This window comes from Colossoma macropomum, unplaced genomic scaffold, assembly GCF_904425465.1.
Source record: "Colossoma macropomum unplaced genomic scaffold, Colossoma_macropomum, whole genome shotgun sequence".
Taxonomy (NCBI): Eukaryota; Metazoa; Chordata; class Actinopteri; order Characiformes; family Serrasalmidae; genus Colossoma; species Colossoma macropomum.
The window spans coordinates 27775150-27791607 of NW_023494784.1; the positions used below are offsets into that span (position 1 = coordinate 27775150).

A 16458-nucleotide genomic window follows, 5' to 3' on the forward strand; every position below is an offset into this window, starting at 1 on the left:
ACATCTTTTAGATATAAAGAGGTTAAGCATTTTAATGTAGAAATATTAAAAATAACTGAATAGGCCTACATTGATGAGAATAACACGCTTATAAATATGAAATAAACGAGGAATAATTCGAGGTGTGTGCTTGCTAAATAACAAGCACATATTACTAGCGAGGTGCACGGACATTTGTGTAATAAGGAATAATACTGATACATACACCATTTCTAGGCTATTTATTTGGTCCTTATTCATTATGTATTCTGTTAGAATCTATCATTTATTGTGTTTGCTTTCTTTCATTCTTTCACTTTTTTGTGTATTAAAATTTCTATCAAATATAAACAGACTATAAAAGATAATTAGACTAAAAAGGTAATAATTAAAGTATTTTTTCTCTCTCTCTCGATATATATATATATATGTGTGTCCAGAAAATCTCCAAAATGGTAACTTTACAGAAGAAGAAAAAACATACTTTACTTTTAATGTACGTCAATGGAACCAGACGTTTTTCTAAGTAATGTTGAGCCGTTTCTTTTCGTCTATTCATCATGAAATTAACACACAACGTAAAGAGCAACAGGCATTTTCAAATAATGCCAAAAACTGAAAAACGACAAAAATGGAGATACGAGGTTTTGTTCCGACAACAACATATATAGGAGAGGGTTAAAAGAGTTTTCTACACGGTTGACAGTCGTTACTTACAAGTAACCTAATTTTGTAATAACAGCATAATAAAAGCCAAAGAGAAAGGCTATTCGACTACTAAGTTTGTTAGGAATGTGGGCCTTTTAGTTATTACGAGAATTCGAGTGTATCTCAAATGTGCATCTGAGACATTATTTCGAGATAAATAAAAAATTGAAAAATAATAATAATAATAATCAAATTCCTACTCGCAAGCTTTGTTGTTGTTAATTTAATGTGATCATTTACATTCAACGTGCTGTAGGTTTTAATACATTTTTTTTTTTAATAATACACAGTTTTCTTGTGAAACCCACTGATTTTTCCCCCTAAAATGACGTAGCTCCTACGTTAGTTACGCAGCAGTACTGCGGTCAGGGCGAAGGCGGGGCTGTTTTGCATGTCACGTGACTGCGCATTAACAAATCAACAATTATCCTGGCTTTATTCTTTAGGGGTAACTAAAAAAGGTAGTAAGAATCGTTTGGGCGAGCTTCTTGGAAATGTGCGAGCCCAATCTTTTCAGTTCTGGCTATGTCGGTCCTCTTTTGAATTTTCCCTCTCCGGACTCCTTGCGTTTCTCAAACTTGCGGGGCAATGGAGCCCATCACTCCGCGCTCCCGCACATCTACGGCAGGAGAGAGGTGTGCTCGCTCCCGTGGACTTCCCCAAGCTCGTGCACAAGCCCGCCACAGAGCCGCGCCTTCAGCGGCTACTCTCAGCCGTTCCTCACCAACTCAGTGCCTGTGACCACCAGCACGCAAAACCACAGTAAGGGTCCGCTGGGGGACTCCAGTAAGTACTACTTCGAGGATGCAAACCACAAAGCTGAGGTGCCGGACAAAGAAACGACAGCTTTCGCCAGAGAACATGGACTCACGGCTCCTGCCGACTCTAGCAAATATGAGTTTTCAGGCTTGGACAGACGGTTGCAAATCACGGTGGCACAGGCTGAGCTGAACTCCTCTGACCAAGCAATAGCCGATGACACTAAACAGTCTGCACACACCACTGTCCCAGTTCAAGGCTTTTCGAGTGCGCAGAACACCAGAGCAGCCTTCTCTGATGGTACGCAGCTTCTTCTCTGACCTGTTATGGACCTGTTATGTCATATTATGTCACAAAATGCTCATTCGTTCCTGATACAGTAGACTTGGTGTGATGTTTATAGTGTTTAGTGCATTAGGTTGTTTTACTTGATTTGTACAGCTGGCTTGTTAAAAATATACACCAGCAATCATTAGGACGAGACTGAGAGCACGCTGCATGCATGTGGTTATTGAAAGAATGCAGGCTGACCATTCATTCTTACAAAATAAATAAATAAATAAATAAACAGTACACTCCAAAAAGTCAATTATTGTATCAACTTAATTCAATTACGCACACATTTCAATTCAATCAAACTGAGTAGAGTCAGTGCACACAGACTTTGTTACCTCAACATAAAGTTCAATCGTTGATGGAAAAAATTGAAACATTTCAGTACAATTTATCTGTATTTAACTGGAATGAAATTCTCTTTCGATCAAGACAAAAAGTTTTCGTATAATGCATTGTACTTTCATTTATTTTTGTCCTTTTTATGTAAACCAGTAACTCAAAGCCATCACGATGCATTTATTTAATGGCGACATATTTTCAGTTTGTAAACAAACCCGTTTTAGTGCATGTTCAGGGGTAGAGACCTTGAATACACAGTCTAGGTATAAACAACCATTGTTGTATTTGTTCTTTTTCTAGGAGTGCCGTGGTGTCCCGCACAAGTGAGAGTCAGAAAGAAGAGGAAACCTTACACGAAACCACAACTGGCTGAACTTGAGAAGGAATTCATGATGAACGAATTCATTAACCGGCAAAAACGGAAGGAACTATCAGACAGGCTGGACTTGAGTGATCAACAAGTCAAAATCTGGTTTCAGAATCGCAGGATGAAGAAGAAAAGACTGCTAATGCGCGAGCATGCCTTCACTATGTACTGAACAGTAAATATCAAGGCTCCCTTGCTGGTGACCTCTGTGCCCCAAGTCTTCCGTGTCTCACGCGCTCCTCACCTTGACAATGATTTACCCGAGCGGTTTACTTCAATGCATATGTGCTTTTTAACGCACTTTAGCTAGTCTGGAAAGCATGAATTTAAAAGCGGTCCACACTGTTGGACTTCTGGCGTAAATGTTGATTGGACACAGTTTACGTAAAAGCCATTCATTCAACTTCAATTCGAGATCTAACACTTTCGACTAACGTCGAGAAAACTCTGGTAGAATGTGTAGGGTTTGTGCGTGCTTTTTTATATACATAAACAAAAATGTGGCCTATTTATGAGTTGTAATGTATGTCTTGCATTCTAATAAACAGTTTGATTACTTGCACATGCTTTTTGGTGGATTTTGTGTTTAGTGCTGAAGTGAGTTTCAACTCATGTTCGTTTATGTCCACAGTTGGGCAATTTTCAGAAAATGTTCTGTATCAGGAGTTTTCACACAGCCTGCATAACCGTGTTTACCTTCTAGAGAATAAAGATGATCTGACCTGTTCTAAAAGCATTACGCGATGCAGGGATGCGGGTTGTCTTCAAACGCTTTTCTGTTTTAATAGAGTTTAATAGTGCATGTAATCGTTATATATTACCCCACTTTCTTGTCTATAGTTACTACGGTTTGTGCGACACTAATAATAATAATAATAAGAAGAAGAAGAAGAAGAAGAAGAAGAAGAATCGTTAATGTTTTATGTTTGTTTATTTGAGAAATTATAATGTAATTACAGAAACGTAGCTCGCTGTCGTCTGTGTACTAAAAGCTTCATTTAGGAATGTATAGTCATATATATATCCGTTTATCCATTTATAACAATTTCGGCTGTAACAAGTTTTTGAAAAGAATAACAGCTCACGGCTAATAAGGGGAAAATATTTATCTATTTATCTAATGAATGTGGTGTTTATGATAATTTAGTAGTGATATTTATTGTCTGTGTAAAATCCACTCCTACAATTAATATTATTAAAAAGTTTTGAACGTGGTCTGTAATGCGCTTTGGAACGAGACGCTTCGTCTGTTAGTTAATCGTATGTAGAACAAGGCTACATTTGAAGTGCGAATTTGTTTCAGATCATGTTTCAGTGTGAGATTATTATGGATTATTTGTTCAGTATAAGTGATTTTGTTGGGCCAGAAGGCTACACTAAATTATAATCATTATTTTTTATTATAATAATAACAGAACAACATAGCATGGCAGAATGTCTTCTATGGAATTGCTTATTAAAGTTAATATTCCTGCAGTTACAATGAAGATTACAGATTACACGAGAGTAGATTTTGGGACTGGCACAAAAATATTGGAATAAACTCGCCAAGCACACTGGGCCGCTATTTTTGAGTATTTTCGCAGAGTTTAAAAGTATATACAGATTTAGATCAACGACATTTATTTTGTTTGGTCGATCATGCATCACACCTATCTAAAACTTTTGTTTCTCTTAGCTTCATAGGCCAAAATGTTTATTTGTGCAACTGTTACAGCTTCAAGAAAAAACGAGCCTGCTGATGATATTATTACATGACGCAGCGAATTCGTGTATTGGTGAACACTGATGTGCGCATCGCTCCTCCAGTTTAGAAATGTTAGCATTGCGCAAATCTGACAGGACTAACGGATACTGTGAAACATGTTAAACATACACAGTAAATATTACCTGGCGCGTAAATTAAATGTAAAAAAGGAGTCTTTACTCCTTTCACTCGTCTTTCTAATAGGAGCAGAGAGAGAGAGAAAGAGAGAGAGAGAGAGTAAGAGAGTAAGAGAGAGAGAGAGAGACGCCGCCTGCTCCGCGCGCCAGATACGGGGGCGCCAAAACAAAGTTAAGGTCAAGTTAGTCTCTATTCTAGCACTAAAAATCCGTTGTCTCAAATACGCATCCACTTTAAATACACAACACGAAAAGCTTTAAAACGCGTACACTTTTATAGAAAAACGACCTACGTCTAGAAAAATGAATCATTAATTAAAAAATCTCGCAAAACAAGGCCAAACGCCTCCACCGGGTGGTTAGCTGTGTTTAAGAAAATAACAGGAATGTCTCGACCGCGGCGAAAATCATTTTAACTACGCTCGAATAAAGTGTATTAAAACTCGTTGCTTTTACTTAAACATTTTATCCACAGTAAATTGGACGGCTGGCCTTCAGATTACATTACAGTGAGTAAACAAGTGAGCAGTGCACTCATAGTCTGCGTACTCACACTTAACCCACCCAGCTGCAAAGAATCGCACAAATATGCACAAATGTACTGTGCAGAATTCGGTTAAACAATTACAGAAAAACTGAAGTAAAGCCACGTGCTTTAGTTTACGAAAGAACAAATATAACTGTGGCATTCAATACTTCAACCTACTCAGTGCATTACTGAGTAGCATATTTAAAATAGGATTGTTTTTGTATAAGCTAACACAGACACACAAAGAACGTGTCGCTGATTTGCATGCGTAATTACGCAGACATTTGGACGTTCTGTGACATTCAGAAACAATTCGTCTAATTCGTGTTTTAAAGCTCTGGTGGCTCTAGTGCAGCCGCTACCAGGTTCTTCCACTCAGCTTGCTCACAGGACATTTCAGCTAGAACGCATCCTTTTGTCTGAGCGGTGTCTGAGTAATAAACTGATTTGGCTGCTGACGGTTATTGGAGATTGCGAGCTGTGCATCGTCTCACACCACAGACGTTCAAAGCCAGAACAGTTGTTTTGTACTTGGCAGTGTGAATCCAGTGTCTCTCCCATTCCTGGATACTTTCTGCTTTTACGATGAAACGACCAACAAAACAGGCTCAGAACTGGAATTTGGATTAAGGCACATCGAGGCTACTCAAAGCTTGAAGTGAGTAAAAGTCATATTATTATTATTATTATTATTATTATTATTATTGTTATTATTATTATTATTATTACCATACGCTTTTGTTCGTATGTTAAACACTTCGGCGATAAAACACAACAGGCAAATTTAGATGAACGGCTCGGAGACAGCAGAATCGAGAGAAGTTTGCCCTGTAGCTAAAACAGGATTTTGCTCCAGTTAGAAAGCTTATGCATGCATGAATGCGCCACGTTATTCTAACCGTTAAAAAGTCTTTAGATCTCTCAAACGAGCTTTGTTTCTTTCTTCGGTCACTTTTCTATATTAACGCACTTTTTGAAACTGTTATGTAAAGATGATGCAAGAGAAAAGGAATGTTTTGGGGACTGCTGTAAAACCAGGGCTCCAGGTTTAACGAGGACCAAACAGAGTGCATAAAATTATCTTCGTTTGTGAGGTTAAAAAGCATAGAGGATAATCATGTAAATGTGTAGAGGGAATAAAAGTTAGCTGTTAGCGTTTATGCTGACTGGTGGACGACCCATAGCTCGTCAAATGTGAAGTGTGAGGGCTTGTGTGGAAAAAAATACATTCCTAAACATTACCGAATGGAACTTAACGTCGTTCATGAGCAACGTAATGCACTGACAAAAACGCCATTATATACGTTCTTTATTGCAACGGGCAGCGCATATATCAGGATCGAGGTCTCCGATGCAGTATTTCAGCGATTGTTTACTAATGCCTTGTTATGCACATGGGGAGAACGGGGGATCAACATGGGAGTTTCAAAAAATGCAGGCAACCAACCAATAACCTGTGGTGTGCGTTTACCTCTGAGCTGCTCCAGCCCGTTCTTAATGACTGATATTGATATATGGTAATTTCTTTACTGGATCACATGACACAATTACCTCAAGAATCGATCAAGATGAATTGCACGTCAGCCTACGTTTCCGATTTTTTCTCCCTCCCGGGTCCTGTCCATGCGCCTATGGTGCAATAGATGGACAAAGTTTAACACAGTCAGGCTGCTTATTGCTGCTCTCTAACGCCAAACCGAGATATGACGGACTACGATGATCGCAGCAGCTGCGCGTCTAATATGTATTTACCCAACTGCGCGTACTACGTTTCGGCGCCGGATTTCTCGTCGGTGTCGTCGTTTTTACCCCAGACCACTTCGTGCCAGGTCAATTTCCCCTATTCTTCCAACATAGCTCAAGTCCAACCTGTTCGAGAAGTGGCTTTCAGGGACTACGGACTGGACCACCCGAGCAAATGGCATTACAGGGGCAATTACGCTTCCTACTACTCGACGGACGAGATAATGCACCGAGATCTTCTCCAGTCATCGAACAGGGCGGAAATGATATTCAAAAACGACTCCGTGTACGGCCACCACGGCGGCTCGAACCCCGCGTGCAGCTTTTTCACCGGCGTCGGCAGGAACGGAGTACTCCCCCAAGGATTTGATCAGTTTTTCGAAACGATTAATTGTGAGAAGCCTAGCCCTGAGCATTCCAAACAAAAGACGGAGTCCGGCGTCCCCGGAGATGCCGCATGTCATAAAGTGTCTCCAGACAGCGCGGAGCAGGGGAAACGAGACCCAGCCGAGACCACGGAGGAGGAAAGCTCACTTTCAACTTGCGGAGAGGACAAGAGCAACGGCCCAAGTAGGTACACGCACTGTAACGAAGGCGCTTAAAGCCGCTCCGGTTCGGTTTTTACGTGCAGCTTTATAAGCATGCAAAGGGTTTTATATACCCAATAAGATTTGCTTTGCCCTAGTAAAAATATATTTACGATGGGAAAGCTGTTCTGGTGGGCTACAATAGCCATAGCAGCGACCCTATGCATGTTTTTAAACTGATCGGAAGTTGATCGATGTACAGAATGTTAGTGTACAAAGGCACCTTAACCATCTGTAGGGCTGGAGAACTTTCAGCCAAACTCGTGTTTATTTCCAGACTGCTGTATTTGCTTCAGGAGTGTGAAAGAGTGCCGTGATAGATTTTAATATTGAACAGCAAGATTTTCAGAACCTAGACTCGTACAAGAAGTGCTTGCATGCGCTTGCGTTTGCGTGCGCGCGTGTACATGCGTGTTGTGTCAGTGCAGTGTGTGTGTGTGTGTGTGTGTGTGTGTGTGTGTGAGACTTTTTTTTTGCTTCTTGTCAGTTTGAATGTGTACATCTCATATAAGTGGTTTAATCGCTGTAAGAAAAGTTCTGATGAGCTGTAAGCTTGCTTTCATATTTATTGCTTTGTTAAGCTCATTGCAGAAACCATTCAGAATGTATTTCATGTCAGCCACCTTGACAAACAAACTTTAGCACAGTTGCATGTGAGCTGCATTGTTAATGTAACCCAGCTACGTTTCTCTTTGTAGGTGCAAAGTCCAGAAAAAAGAGGTGCCCGTATTCAAAATACCAGATCCGAGAACTTGAACGAGAATTCTTTTTCAACGTGTACATAAATAAAGAGAAACGCCTACAACTGTCAAGAATGCTAAACCTTACAGACCGACAAGTGAAGATTTGGTTCCAGAACAGAAGGATGAAAGAGAAAAAGCTCAACCGAGATCGTCTCCAGTACTTCACTGGAAACCCTTTATTCTGAAATCATGACATTGTCCACTTTGGCAGACCACGTTCACGGTTCCTATGGTGTCACTGTTATGAGCGTTATTGGGACATTATGCATTCAACCGAAAAAGACACGCAAGTTAAACAAAAAAATAAAACATTTAAAAAATCTTCATAGGTCTGATGTATATTTTTAACTATGCAAAGCTTTTGGTAAAAGAACAATGAACTCTTACCTCAGTGAAGATTGTTTATTTAAGGCGGATGGAAAGTGACATTCTACAACAGAAGGGTACCTCGACAATCTTTTCATACTTTGCTGTTTTAACAGTGAACGCCACTGAAATGTTACCGCATTGTATATCTATTTATTTATTGCAATTTACATGGTACATTGAAGGCTACATAAGTCACATCCATTGCAGTAAGCAGCAAATAATTTTGATTACAGTATTCAGTACGTTGTACGTATAATTTCCATTATAGTAGAATTGTGTATGCATTTGTTTGATAGCAGCATGTGATGTATTGGTGTATTAAATAAACCTAAATACTACACATTTTTCTTTGAAGGTTTGCCTTACATTTTTTAAGAAATAGTGTTTATCTTTGTGAGGTATGAATGTGTACGCGGACGTTGATTCGTTTATAGAAAAAATAGTAATAGCATAAAAGCTAAAAATGAATATAAAGTATTTGTGAAATACTTTACATTCCTTTATATTAAAAATGCTATAATACTGTAGTTTTGGCACGCCTCTAGCGCAAGGAGATCAAATCTGGAAGTAGAATAGGAAACGCGTGAAAGTAGGCCTAACTAACGCCCGACGCACCAAAGGCTTTTTAGACTTTTTTGTTCTTTTACACTAAGGGGTGTTTACCAAACCTTGAACTGCGTCTAGACAGTTCAATAAAGTGTAGCTGTAAAGGTCTAAATTGGGGGCTATTGTACTGTCTGGCCAGTCCAAACGCAACTTTGGCCCTAAAAGCTGCCCATGGTGCAGATGTTCTTCCCTAGAATGGGATGTGGATGTGCACAATCCAGAGAAAGAGAAATAGAGAGAGAGAGCCAGGGAGAGAGTGTGTGTGTGTGAGAGAGAGCACCATTCTGAAAAATAAAAATAATAATCAATTACGCAGTGGATAACGAGAACACTGGATTACATATTTGGACACAAGCCATCGCGTAGTTTCCGTCCAAGGTAAGAGTAGAATATGGACAGAAATGGTCTCGCTTGCTGTGCGTTGAAAAATGTGTCTAGAAATCTGAAAATCGCATTTGAACTTCCGTAAAGTCAAGGTCGTCACCCTTCACCTTTTTGAATAAGTATAGGCGCCTTTTCGCGGCTCTGTTTGAGAAACTGCGCCCTCTGAGAGATGCCGCACTGCAGCAGGATCCAACATGGCTGCGCCGCACCGCCTTTCCCAACACTGAAATCAGGCGCTTTCCTCACACTGCTACGGCCTGCGAGTCCCACACTGCAACCTGTAATGATCACCAGCCTGAAGGACGACTGCGGCCCAGTGATCGAAAATAGAGTAGCTAAGCCTCTTTAACAGCAGCTTTCCTTCTACACAGTCTACAGTGACTAACTGAGTGAATAACTCGCCTTTGTGTCCTTTGTGTTCGCCTCCGTGAACTAAAACTACAGACCTAGTCAGATAAGGGTTTCTGTTACAAGCCAAAACAGTGCTGAATACAGAGCAGAGTCCCTGCACAGTCCAGCTATCCAGATGTCTTCTTGTAGGGAATATTTAAGCTGCAATCTTAAAAAAGAAAAATAGTGGCAACTAAACGCAACAAAGAACGCGCATATATATCGAAACGTTTTACTGGAGTTACGATTATTTTAATATTCAAATTCAGTAATATTTTTTTCAGGAATTCCAAATCGTGTTGACAAATTTCCCTTCCCTCAATCATCACTTGTATTTACATGGTGCTGAATATTTGACCAAAAATATCCAAGTCGAATTAATCAAACTGACACATACGTGTATTTATGGCACGATCTAAAAATGGTGCTTTAAACTGACTTGATTAAATGTGTTAAGTGATTGTACGTGAATAAAACATATTACATGAACACAATAACTTCCCAAACAAGTGAACTTAAATAAAGCAACTGGTAGCATATTTTCTTTGCGTGCAACCACTTATAACCACTTACACAATAAAACCGTCAACACTTTTTGTCAGTGCATGATGGAAAATGATGATCCCATCTCTATTTCTTGTTAATCTTTCAGAGCGCAGTGATTTATGTAAATGTACATTCGAACAAAGGCTGTTCATGCTGATTGTGTCCATATTTTTCTAATCAGCCTATTAAACACGTGGTAAAAATGTTATTTCTAAACAAACTTCCCACGTTTACGAGAAAATAATTCTTAGAGCAAATGATGAACATATTTTGAGATAATTGCATCATGCAAACCCCCAGCCACTGTCATACTGTTTGCATTTGTATAGACAGCTGTAAGAGCTTTGTTGTGTTCTTTGCAGCTTCTGTAGGTTGTTAGTGCGGTTTGCCCCCACAAGGGGGCAGACTTACAGCAGCGTTTGAGCTTTTGCTGCAATGAAATTCACGTGTTTGGTGTCTAACAACAATGACTGTGATCTTGAGGGAATGTACTTAAATCCTTACAAGCTATGTCCTCTGGAGTTTTTAAAATACCTTTAAAGGATTTCAGGAAATAAACAGATGTCTATCGTACTTCTAGCAAAACTCTGTAAGCTTTCAAGCTAGTTGTTAGTAGTTGAGTGGGCTCTGCGTGTCGCTTGGGTAAGTCTGCGTGTAAAAACATTGGTAGAAATGAATGTAGTTCTCAAGTGGTCAATAAGGGTTAATTGCATTTTGGTTGAACGTCATGCAACTTCGAAAATGAATAAGGAACACGTCCACGTCAGCAGATTGCTCTAACTGTCTGTGTACTTTGGTCAGAGTAAATAACGGCAAGACATATGAAATACTGAGTTAGTACTATTTGGATGATTATAATTCGGTTAAGAAGCAAGATTCTGTACAGCAGATATTCAGATACTGACTCTCACGTTTGGTTGACTTAAAAATTGGTTTAGTATAGATGCAATTATACAGGCCTATAGCCAAAAGTCGACACGCATTTAAACAGGTTTTTACATTTTTAAATCATTTTAAAATCTCTTTTTATTTCAGATTGTCCACCGAATCAGCGGTTTACTAGTGCTCTGCATATGGCAAATGCATGCAGGAGTTTAACGCAAAAGCTATACTACTTATTGGTTACGAATAATTTAATCTTGGTTTATTCTTAAATGAAAAGGTGTAATTGTGTGCGCGTGTCTTGTCTAAAAATCAGTGTATCAGTTTATTTGGAATAGCAAAAGATTTTTTAAAGTCAACACAGCAATCGACTCCACATTAAATGTTCATAGGCCAGTCTACCTTAGATAAAATAATAGATATATGATTAGTATACTACTATATTTTTATTAATATATCAGAGGAACAGAAATCTGTACACACACACACACACACACACACACACACATATATATATATATATATATATATATATATATATATATATATATGTATATATATATATATACATGTATGTATATATATATATATATAAATATATATATACATGTATATATATATATATATAGATGTATATATATACACATTGCTGTGATGACTTTAAAAAATCTTTTATATATATATATATATATATATATATATATATATATATATATGTACTATATTATATGATGTAATCTTTATTATCAGACAAACGCAATAAAAAAACAATTTTCTAAATTTGTGAATATTTTCTGGACTGAGCTCCTTTTGCTGTCTACTCTCTTGTCTAAGACTAGAGGCTCGGCTTTAGATGACGACGTATGATCAACACTCGTTATTAAAAACTGTATATTATCACATTTGCCATATACATGCGCCTATTGTTATGAAAATCATGATTATAACCAACATACAACGGCTATCTTTGAAAAAGTGTTTTAGATGCTTTTTTGCTCTTTGGTCAGATGTATAGATGACCGATGGCAGAACGTCGTTTATTAAAATGTATTTAAATGAAAATTGCAGAATGGGCCGCAAACACAATTTCAGTAAATTCCAAAAAAATAAATAAATGAATAAACAAATATTTATCCAATGTAATTATGGGATTTTTTATTCTTGTGCAAACGCTTGGCTTAAGCTTTTTTTGTGTTTGAACATGCATCACATTGTTATCACACATAAAAGACAGTGAACGCATCTGCTACATTAATAGATGAAAAATGTAAAAAAAAAAAAATTCTAAACAATCACACTCACTTAAACCAAAATAAACCAGTGACCAAATCCTGACACAACATGAATATAAACGTTACTGCACGTAAATGTAAAGTCATATTCAATGTACATTCAAAATGACGTTAGCAGTGTCAGCAGTAATTTGGATTATTTTGTGTGTTTCTCGTTCATGAGACAAACTCTTATAGAAAAACGAAAAACTGGTTTTAGGTTAAACACTAAAGTATTCTGTTTAAACGCTGTGTTTTTGTTATTGTTGATGTTTTTTTTTCCTTTCACAAAAATAATAATCATTTTCTTTGTGAAAGGCTTTTAACCAGTCATATATAACCACAAAAGACTCCTGGAGAGAGGACGTTACTACAAAGCGTTACATCGCATGTGTCTTGAACATATGAATGAGTAAATTTACTCAGGTCTGGTATATACGTCAACCATAAAACAATGCATATAACAAAAAAAATGCTATAGATAAAGTAACAAAGTACAAAACATTGTAGACCAGGACTAGTGTACATTTTAATGAATATACTGTTCTGCAACTCGGTCTGCACGTTTTCTTCATGGGAAAACACAGTGCTGTCAAGACCGTATCTGCAGCACGCTTCTTTTCCACTGAAAGAGCAGCCTACCATCCCCTGCGTCTTATGAAATATACTTCTAAATGCTCTGTATGGTTGAAATACCTCTGGAGAGATTTCTCATCTTGAACTTGAATTGGATTTTCAAGTCAACAAAAGAGGTATGTTTAAGGGGACAGTTTACTTTTGTTGTCCTAACAGTCAGTGAAGCGGCATCTCTCTTCACCAAGTCTTGGCATTTTCCTTTATTGTTTATATCAAACTGAAAGAGCTGTTTAAATACCCTCAGCCTTTTGTCTGTCTTGGAACCAATTTCAAGTCCGCGTTCTAGGTGTCGCTGTTGACCACGTCCGAGGCTCCAAATCATGTGTCAGCGCGCACACGTGACGGGGAAGAGCCTGCGTCTCAAGGCCATTTTCAAATTTCATTGGTGAGATTGTCATGTGGTTGCAGAGAGACCCTCTGGGTTACGCGGGGATTGTTTTGCTAGATATGTCAGCTTACAAAGGACATCTCTCTCTTCTTTAAAACCTCTCCAAAATGTCCTTTCCCAACAGCTCTCCTTCTGCTAACACGTTTTTGGTAGACTCTCTGATTGGTGCGTGCAGAACAGACAGTTTCTATTCCAGCAGCAACATGTATATGCCATCCAGTGCAGAATTGGGAAGTTATGGAATGCAAACCTGTGGACTCCTGCCGTCTCTTGGCAAACGGGGGGAAGTAAACCACCAAAATATGGGCATGAACGTCCACTCGTACATACCTCAGATTGATAACTGGGCAGATCCGAGCAGGTCCTGCCGAATAGAGCAAGCGTCTAACCAGATGCCCACTTGCACGTTTTCACAAAACATAAAAGAGGAGAGCAACTGCTGCATGTACTCCGACAAGAGAGCAAAGGTCAGCTCGTCCGAGATGCCCGCGTACTCAAATCTGATCTCCGAGCCGTGCAGTAGCGTTGAAGGTCCGGAGATTCCGGTCCCGGGTTACTTCAGACTCAGCCAAACTTACACGACGGCGAAAAGTCAGGACTACAGCCACGAGACGGCCAGTCCAAACACGTTGATGCAGTTGAACCGGCTGACTCCCAAACCACAATCTACGCCTTTCGTCGAGGTGGAGAAGAAACTGGCGGAGATTCCGCGCGAGCAGGAGCCGAGCCCCCCGACCGCAGCGCGAAGCCCCGAGCCCAAGGCGAGCTCTCAAGAGGAGAAGAACTGCTCTACTGAGGCGTCTGTCTCCAGCCCGGAATTGCCACACAAGGAAGCGAAAGGTGGGTACAATAAAAGGATTAATCGCGTCGCGGTGTAATACGAACGCTCCAGCATCATAAAACCCAATATAAAACACAAACAACCCGAAAGTCGTAATGTTTAATGAGAGGCTTACTCAGGTTGCAGTAAAAGACTTTACAGGAAACGGCGCCGCGCGCTCACATAAAATAGCCTCAGCTACCTTTTGTTACCGGCTGCTTTAAAGCTTTTTTTCCTCTTTGGGCAGTGTGTAGAGCCGGCGAAACCGGGTTTGTTGTTTTTTTTTTTCCCAAACACAACCACATGCATTTTTATTTGAAATGCCTCTCAGTGATTTGAGAGTGGCTAGAGGGAATCTTTTAAAGATGCTGGTTTATGAATAGGTGTAACCTAAATGTCAAGCATTTAAAATGATCATAATTTCATTTGGTAATCAAATGTGAACACGATAAAACAGGTTTTCTATTTTTATGTCAGCTTTAAGCTTTTTTCCATTATAAAACATGCAGCACCTTTTATTCATTTTTAATATTTGCTATAGAAAACAATAGCCCTTAAATTCAGACACTACTATGAGCCGACCTTTTGTATTAGTCCTAATTGCCCATACAATGACAATAACAATAATAATTGTTATTCTTATTACATGTTTATATGTGACCTCATGCAATCCACCCCAGGCTTGGGGAATTTGTATGATTTTTTTTCTGCAGTATGGGTGTGCACCAAGACACAGGACAACAGAAAAGCCATCCTGAGTAATGTGTCTGCATCTGTTTGTTTTCCAGAGTGCAAAACAGATACACCGACCAGCAACTGGCTGACTGCGAAGAGCGGTAGGAAAAAGAGATGCCCGTATACAAAACACCAGACCTTGGAGTTAGAAAAGGAGTTTTTATTTAACATGTACCTGACTCGAGAGCGCCGTCTAGAGATCAGCAAAAGCGTCAACCTCACCGACAGACAAGTGAAGATCTGGTTCCAAAACCGCAGGATGAAGCTCAAGAAGATGAGCAGAGAAAACCGAATCCGGGAACTTACCTCAAACCTCACTTTCTCCTGAGCATGCAAACAAGTGCATCCCCCCAGCCACCCAGAAAAAAAATCACGCTCTGCCTCTTTCTGTTTCTGTTCAAAATAGTTTAAAAATGATGCTGTCGAACATGAACATGGGACGTTGTCTTATTTCACCTTCACATACTGTGATTGTTGCTACGTAAAAAATAGTGTTTTTTAAATTCTATTTACTTGATGGTATTCAAGTGACATTATTAAAGTTATGCATTGTGTATAGCCTCTGTTCCACAGGGTATGAAGTGGTCTTAACTTATGAAACTTAAAGAAACACAAAGTCGTTGTGTGTTTGTTTTCATTGAGGACAAAAGATAACGCCGTACGGGACAGCAAGCACTGAAATCCACGGGAAACATGACTTTGGACCTGAAAGCACACGTACTGTTTCTAAGCGAAGCCTGTCCGATCTCCTCCGGCTGAACTTGTACATTTATGTGAAATCTCGCCGTATAAAGGGTTCTGTATAGTAAATGTGAAATCTGTTACCATATGTACCTCCAGTGCATGTTTGTGGCATGTATCCTGTAATAAATAGACTGTCAAAATATCTGTTTATGTGACGTAAACGGTGTTTCCTTTACCGCTCTATAAACAAAACCGCAGACCGTGAAATGTTAATGTGCTGCGTTAATGTTTTTTTCCCGAGTAAAATGGTCAAGTCCATCCTTAATTATTACCCTTAATACCCTTAATATTTGGTTACTTCAGGAACACGCAATAAAAATCGAGTCTGTGGTTAATCGGTTATCCACTGGTTTAGTAAATAACGCGGAATTACATTGATTTGTAATATAATCTAAGGAAACACTCGACTTCCAAACACCTGACATTGCTGCAGTAAACCGCATGTAATAGTTTGCATCAAATGTTACGAACGAATAGTAAAATAAGATAAAGAGGCGAACGCTTTCTGTTGGCGCATCTACGCATCACTTCTCAGCTCCACAGAATATTAGTTTTAAGTTAATAACCTTTTTATTTTATCTATTCATATTCATTTCAAATCCACTTCATTACAGTTACAACGAGTTAATAATATGTGTTACAATTGGAAAACAGATTTATTTATTTATTCTAGTCCACAATATTTCAAAACTTCTGGAATTTTGAACAATGGA

The 16458-nt window shown here is 38.9% G+C and overlaps 3 protein-coding genes across 3 annotated transcripts; all 3 read left to right on the top strand.

Moving 5' to 3' along the window:
- The first annotated feature begins 762 nt into the window (after positions 1–762).
- hoxd12a (homeobox D12a) lies at positions 763–3048 on the top strand. Its single transcript, XM_036566805.1, has 2 exons — positions 763–1746; positions 2422–3048. Exons 1-2 carry the CDS (start codon positions 1182–1184, stop codon positions 2658–2660), a joined length of 804 nt encoding a protein of 267 aa, XP_036422698.1. The 5' UTR covers positions 763–1181; the 3' UTR covers positions 2661–3048.
- Positions 3049–5698: 2650 nt separating this feature from the next.
- On the top strand, positions 5699–8296 carry hoxd11a (homeobox D11a). Its single transcript, XM_036566830.1, has 2 exons — positions 5699–7214; positions 7930–8296. Exons 1-2 carry the CDS (start codon positions 6605–6607, stop codon positions 8157–8159), a joined length of 840 nt encoding a protein of 279 aa, XP_036422723.1. The 5' UTR covers positions 5699–6604; the 3' UTR covers positions 8160–8296.
- A 5193-nt stretch (positions 8297–13489) lies between these two features.
- hoxd10a (homeobox D10a) lies at positions 13490–15887 on the top strand. The gene is made up of 2 exons (XM_036566816.1): positions 13490–14286; positions 15055–15887. The coding sequence occupies exons 1-2, from the start codon at positions 13554–13556 to the stop codon at positions 15327–15329; spliced, it is 1008 nt and encodes a 335-aa protein (XP_036422709.1). The 5' UTR covers positions 13490–13553; the 3' UTR covers positions 15330–15887.
- Positions 15888–16458: the final 571 nt, after the last annotated feature.

Bases quoted from the DNA above. Each gene is read 5' to 3' on its own strand.
- hoxd12a (XM_036566805.1), top strand. From the start codon at position 1,182: ATGTGCGAGCCCAATCTTTTCAGTTCTGGCTATGTCGGTCCTCTTTTG. The intron at 1,747-2,421 runs GTACGCAGCTTC...TTCTTTTTCTAG, and splicing joins CAGAGCAGCCTTCTCTGATG to GAGTGCCGTGGTGTCCCGCA.
- hoxd11a (XM_036566830.1), top strand. From the start codon at position 6,605: ATGACGGACTACGATGATCGCAGCAGCTGCGCGTCTAATATGTATTTA. The intron at 7,215-7,929 runs GTAGGTACACGC...TTCTCTTTGTAG, and splicing joins GGACAAGAGCAACGGCCCAA to GTGCAAAGTCCAGAAAAAAG.
- hoxd10a (XM_036566816.1), top strand. From the start codon at position 13,554: ATGTCCTTTCCCAACAGCTCTCCTTCTGCTAACACGTTTTTGGTAGAC. The intron at 14,287-15,054 runs GTGGGTACAATA...TTTGTTTTCCAG, and splicing joins GCCACACAAGGAAGCGAAAG to AGTGCAAAACAGATACACCG.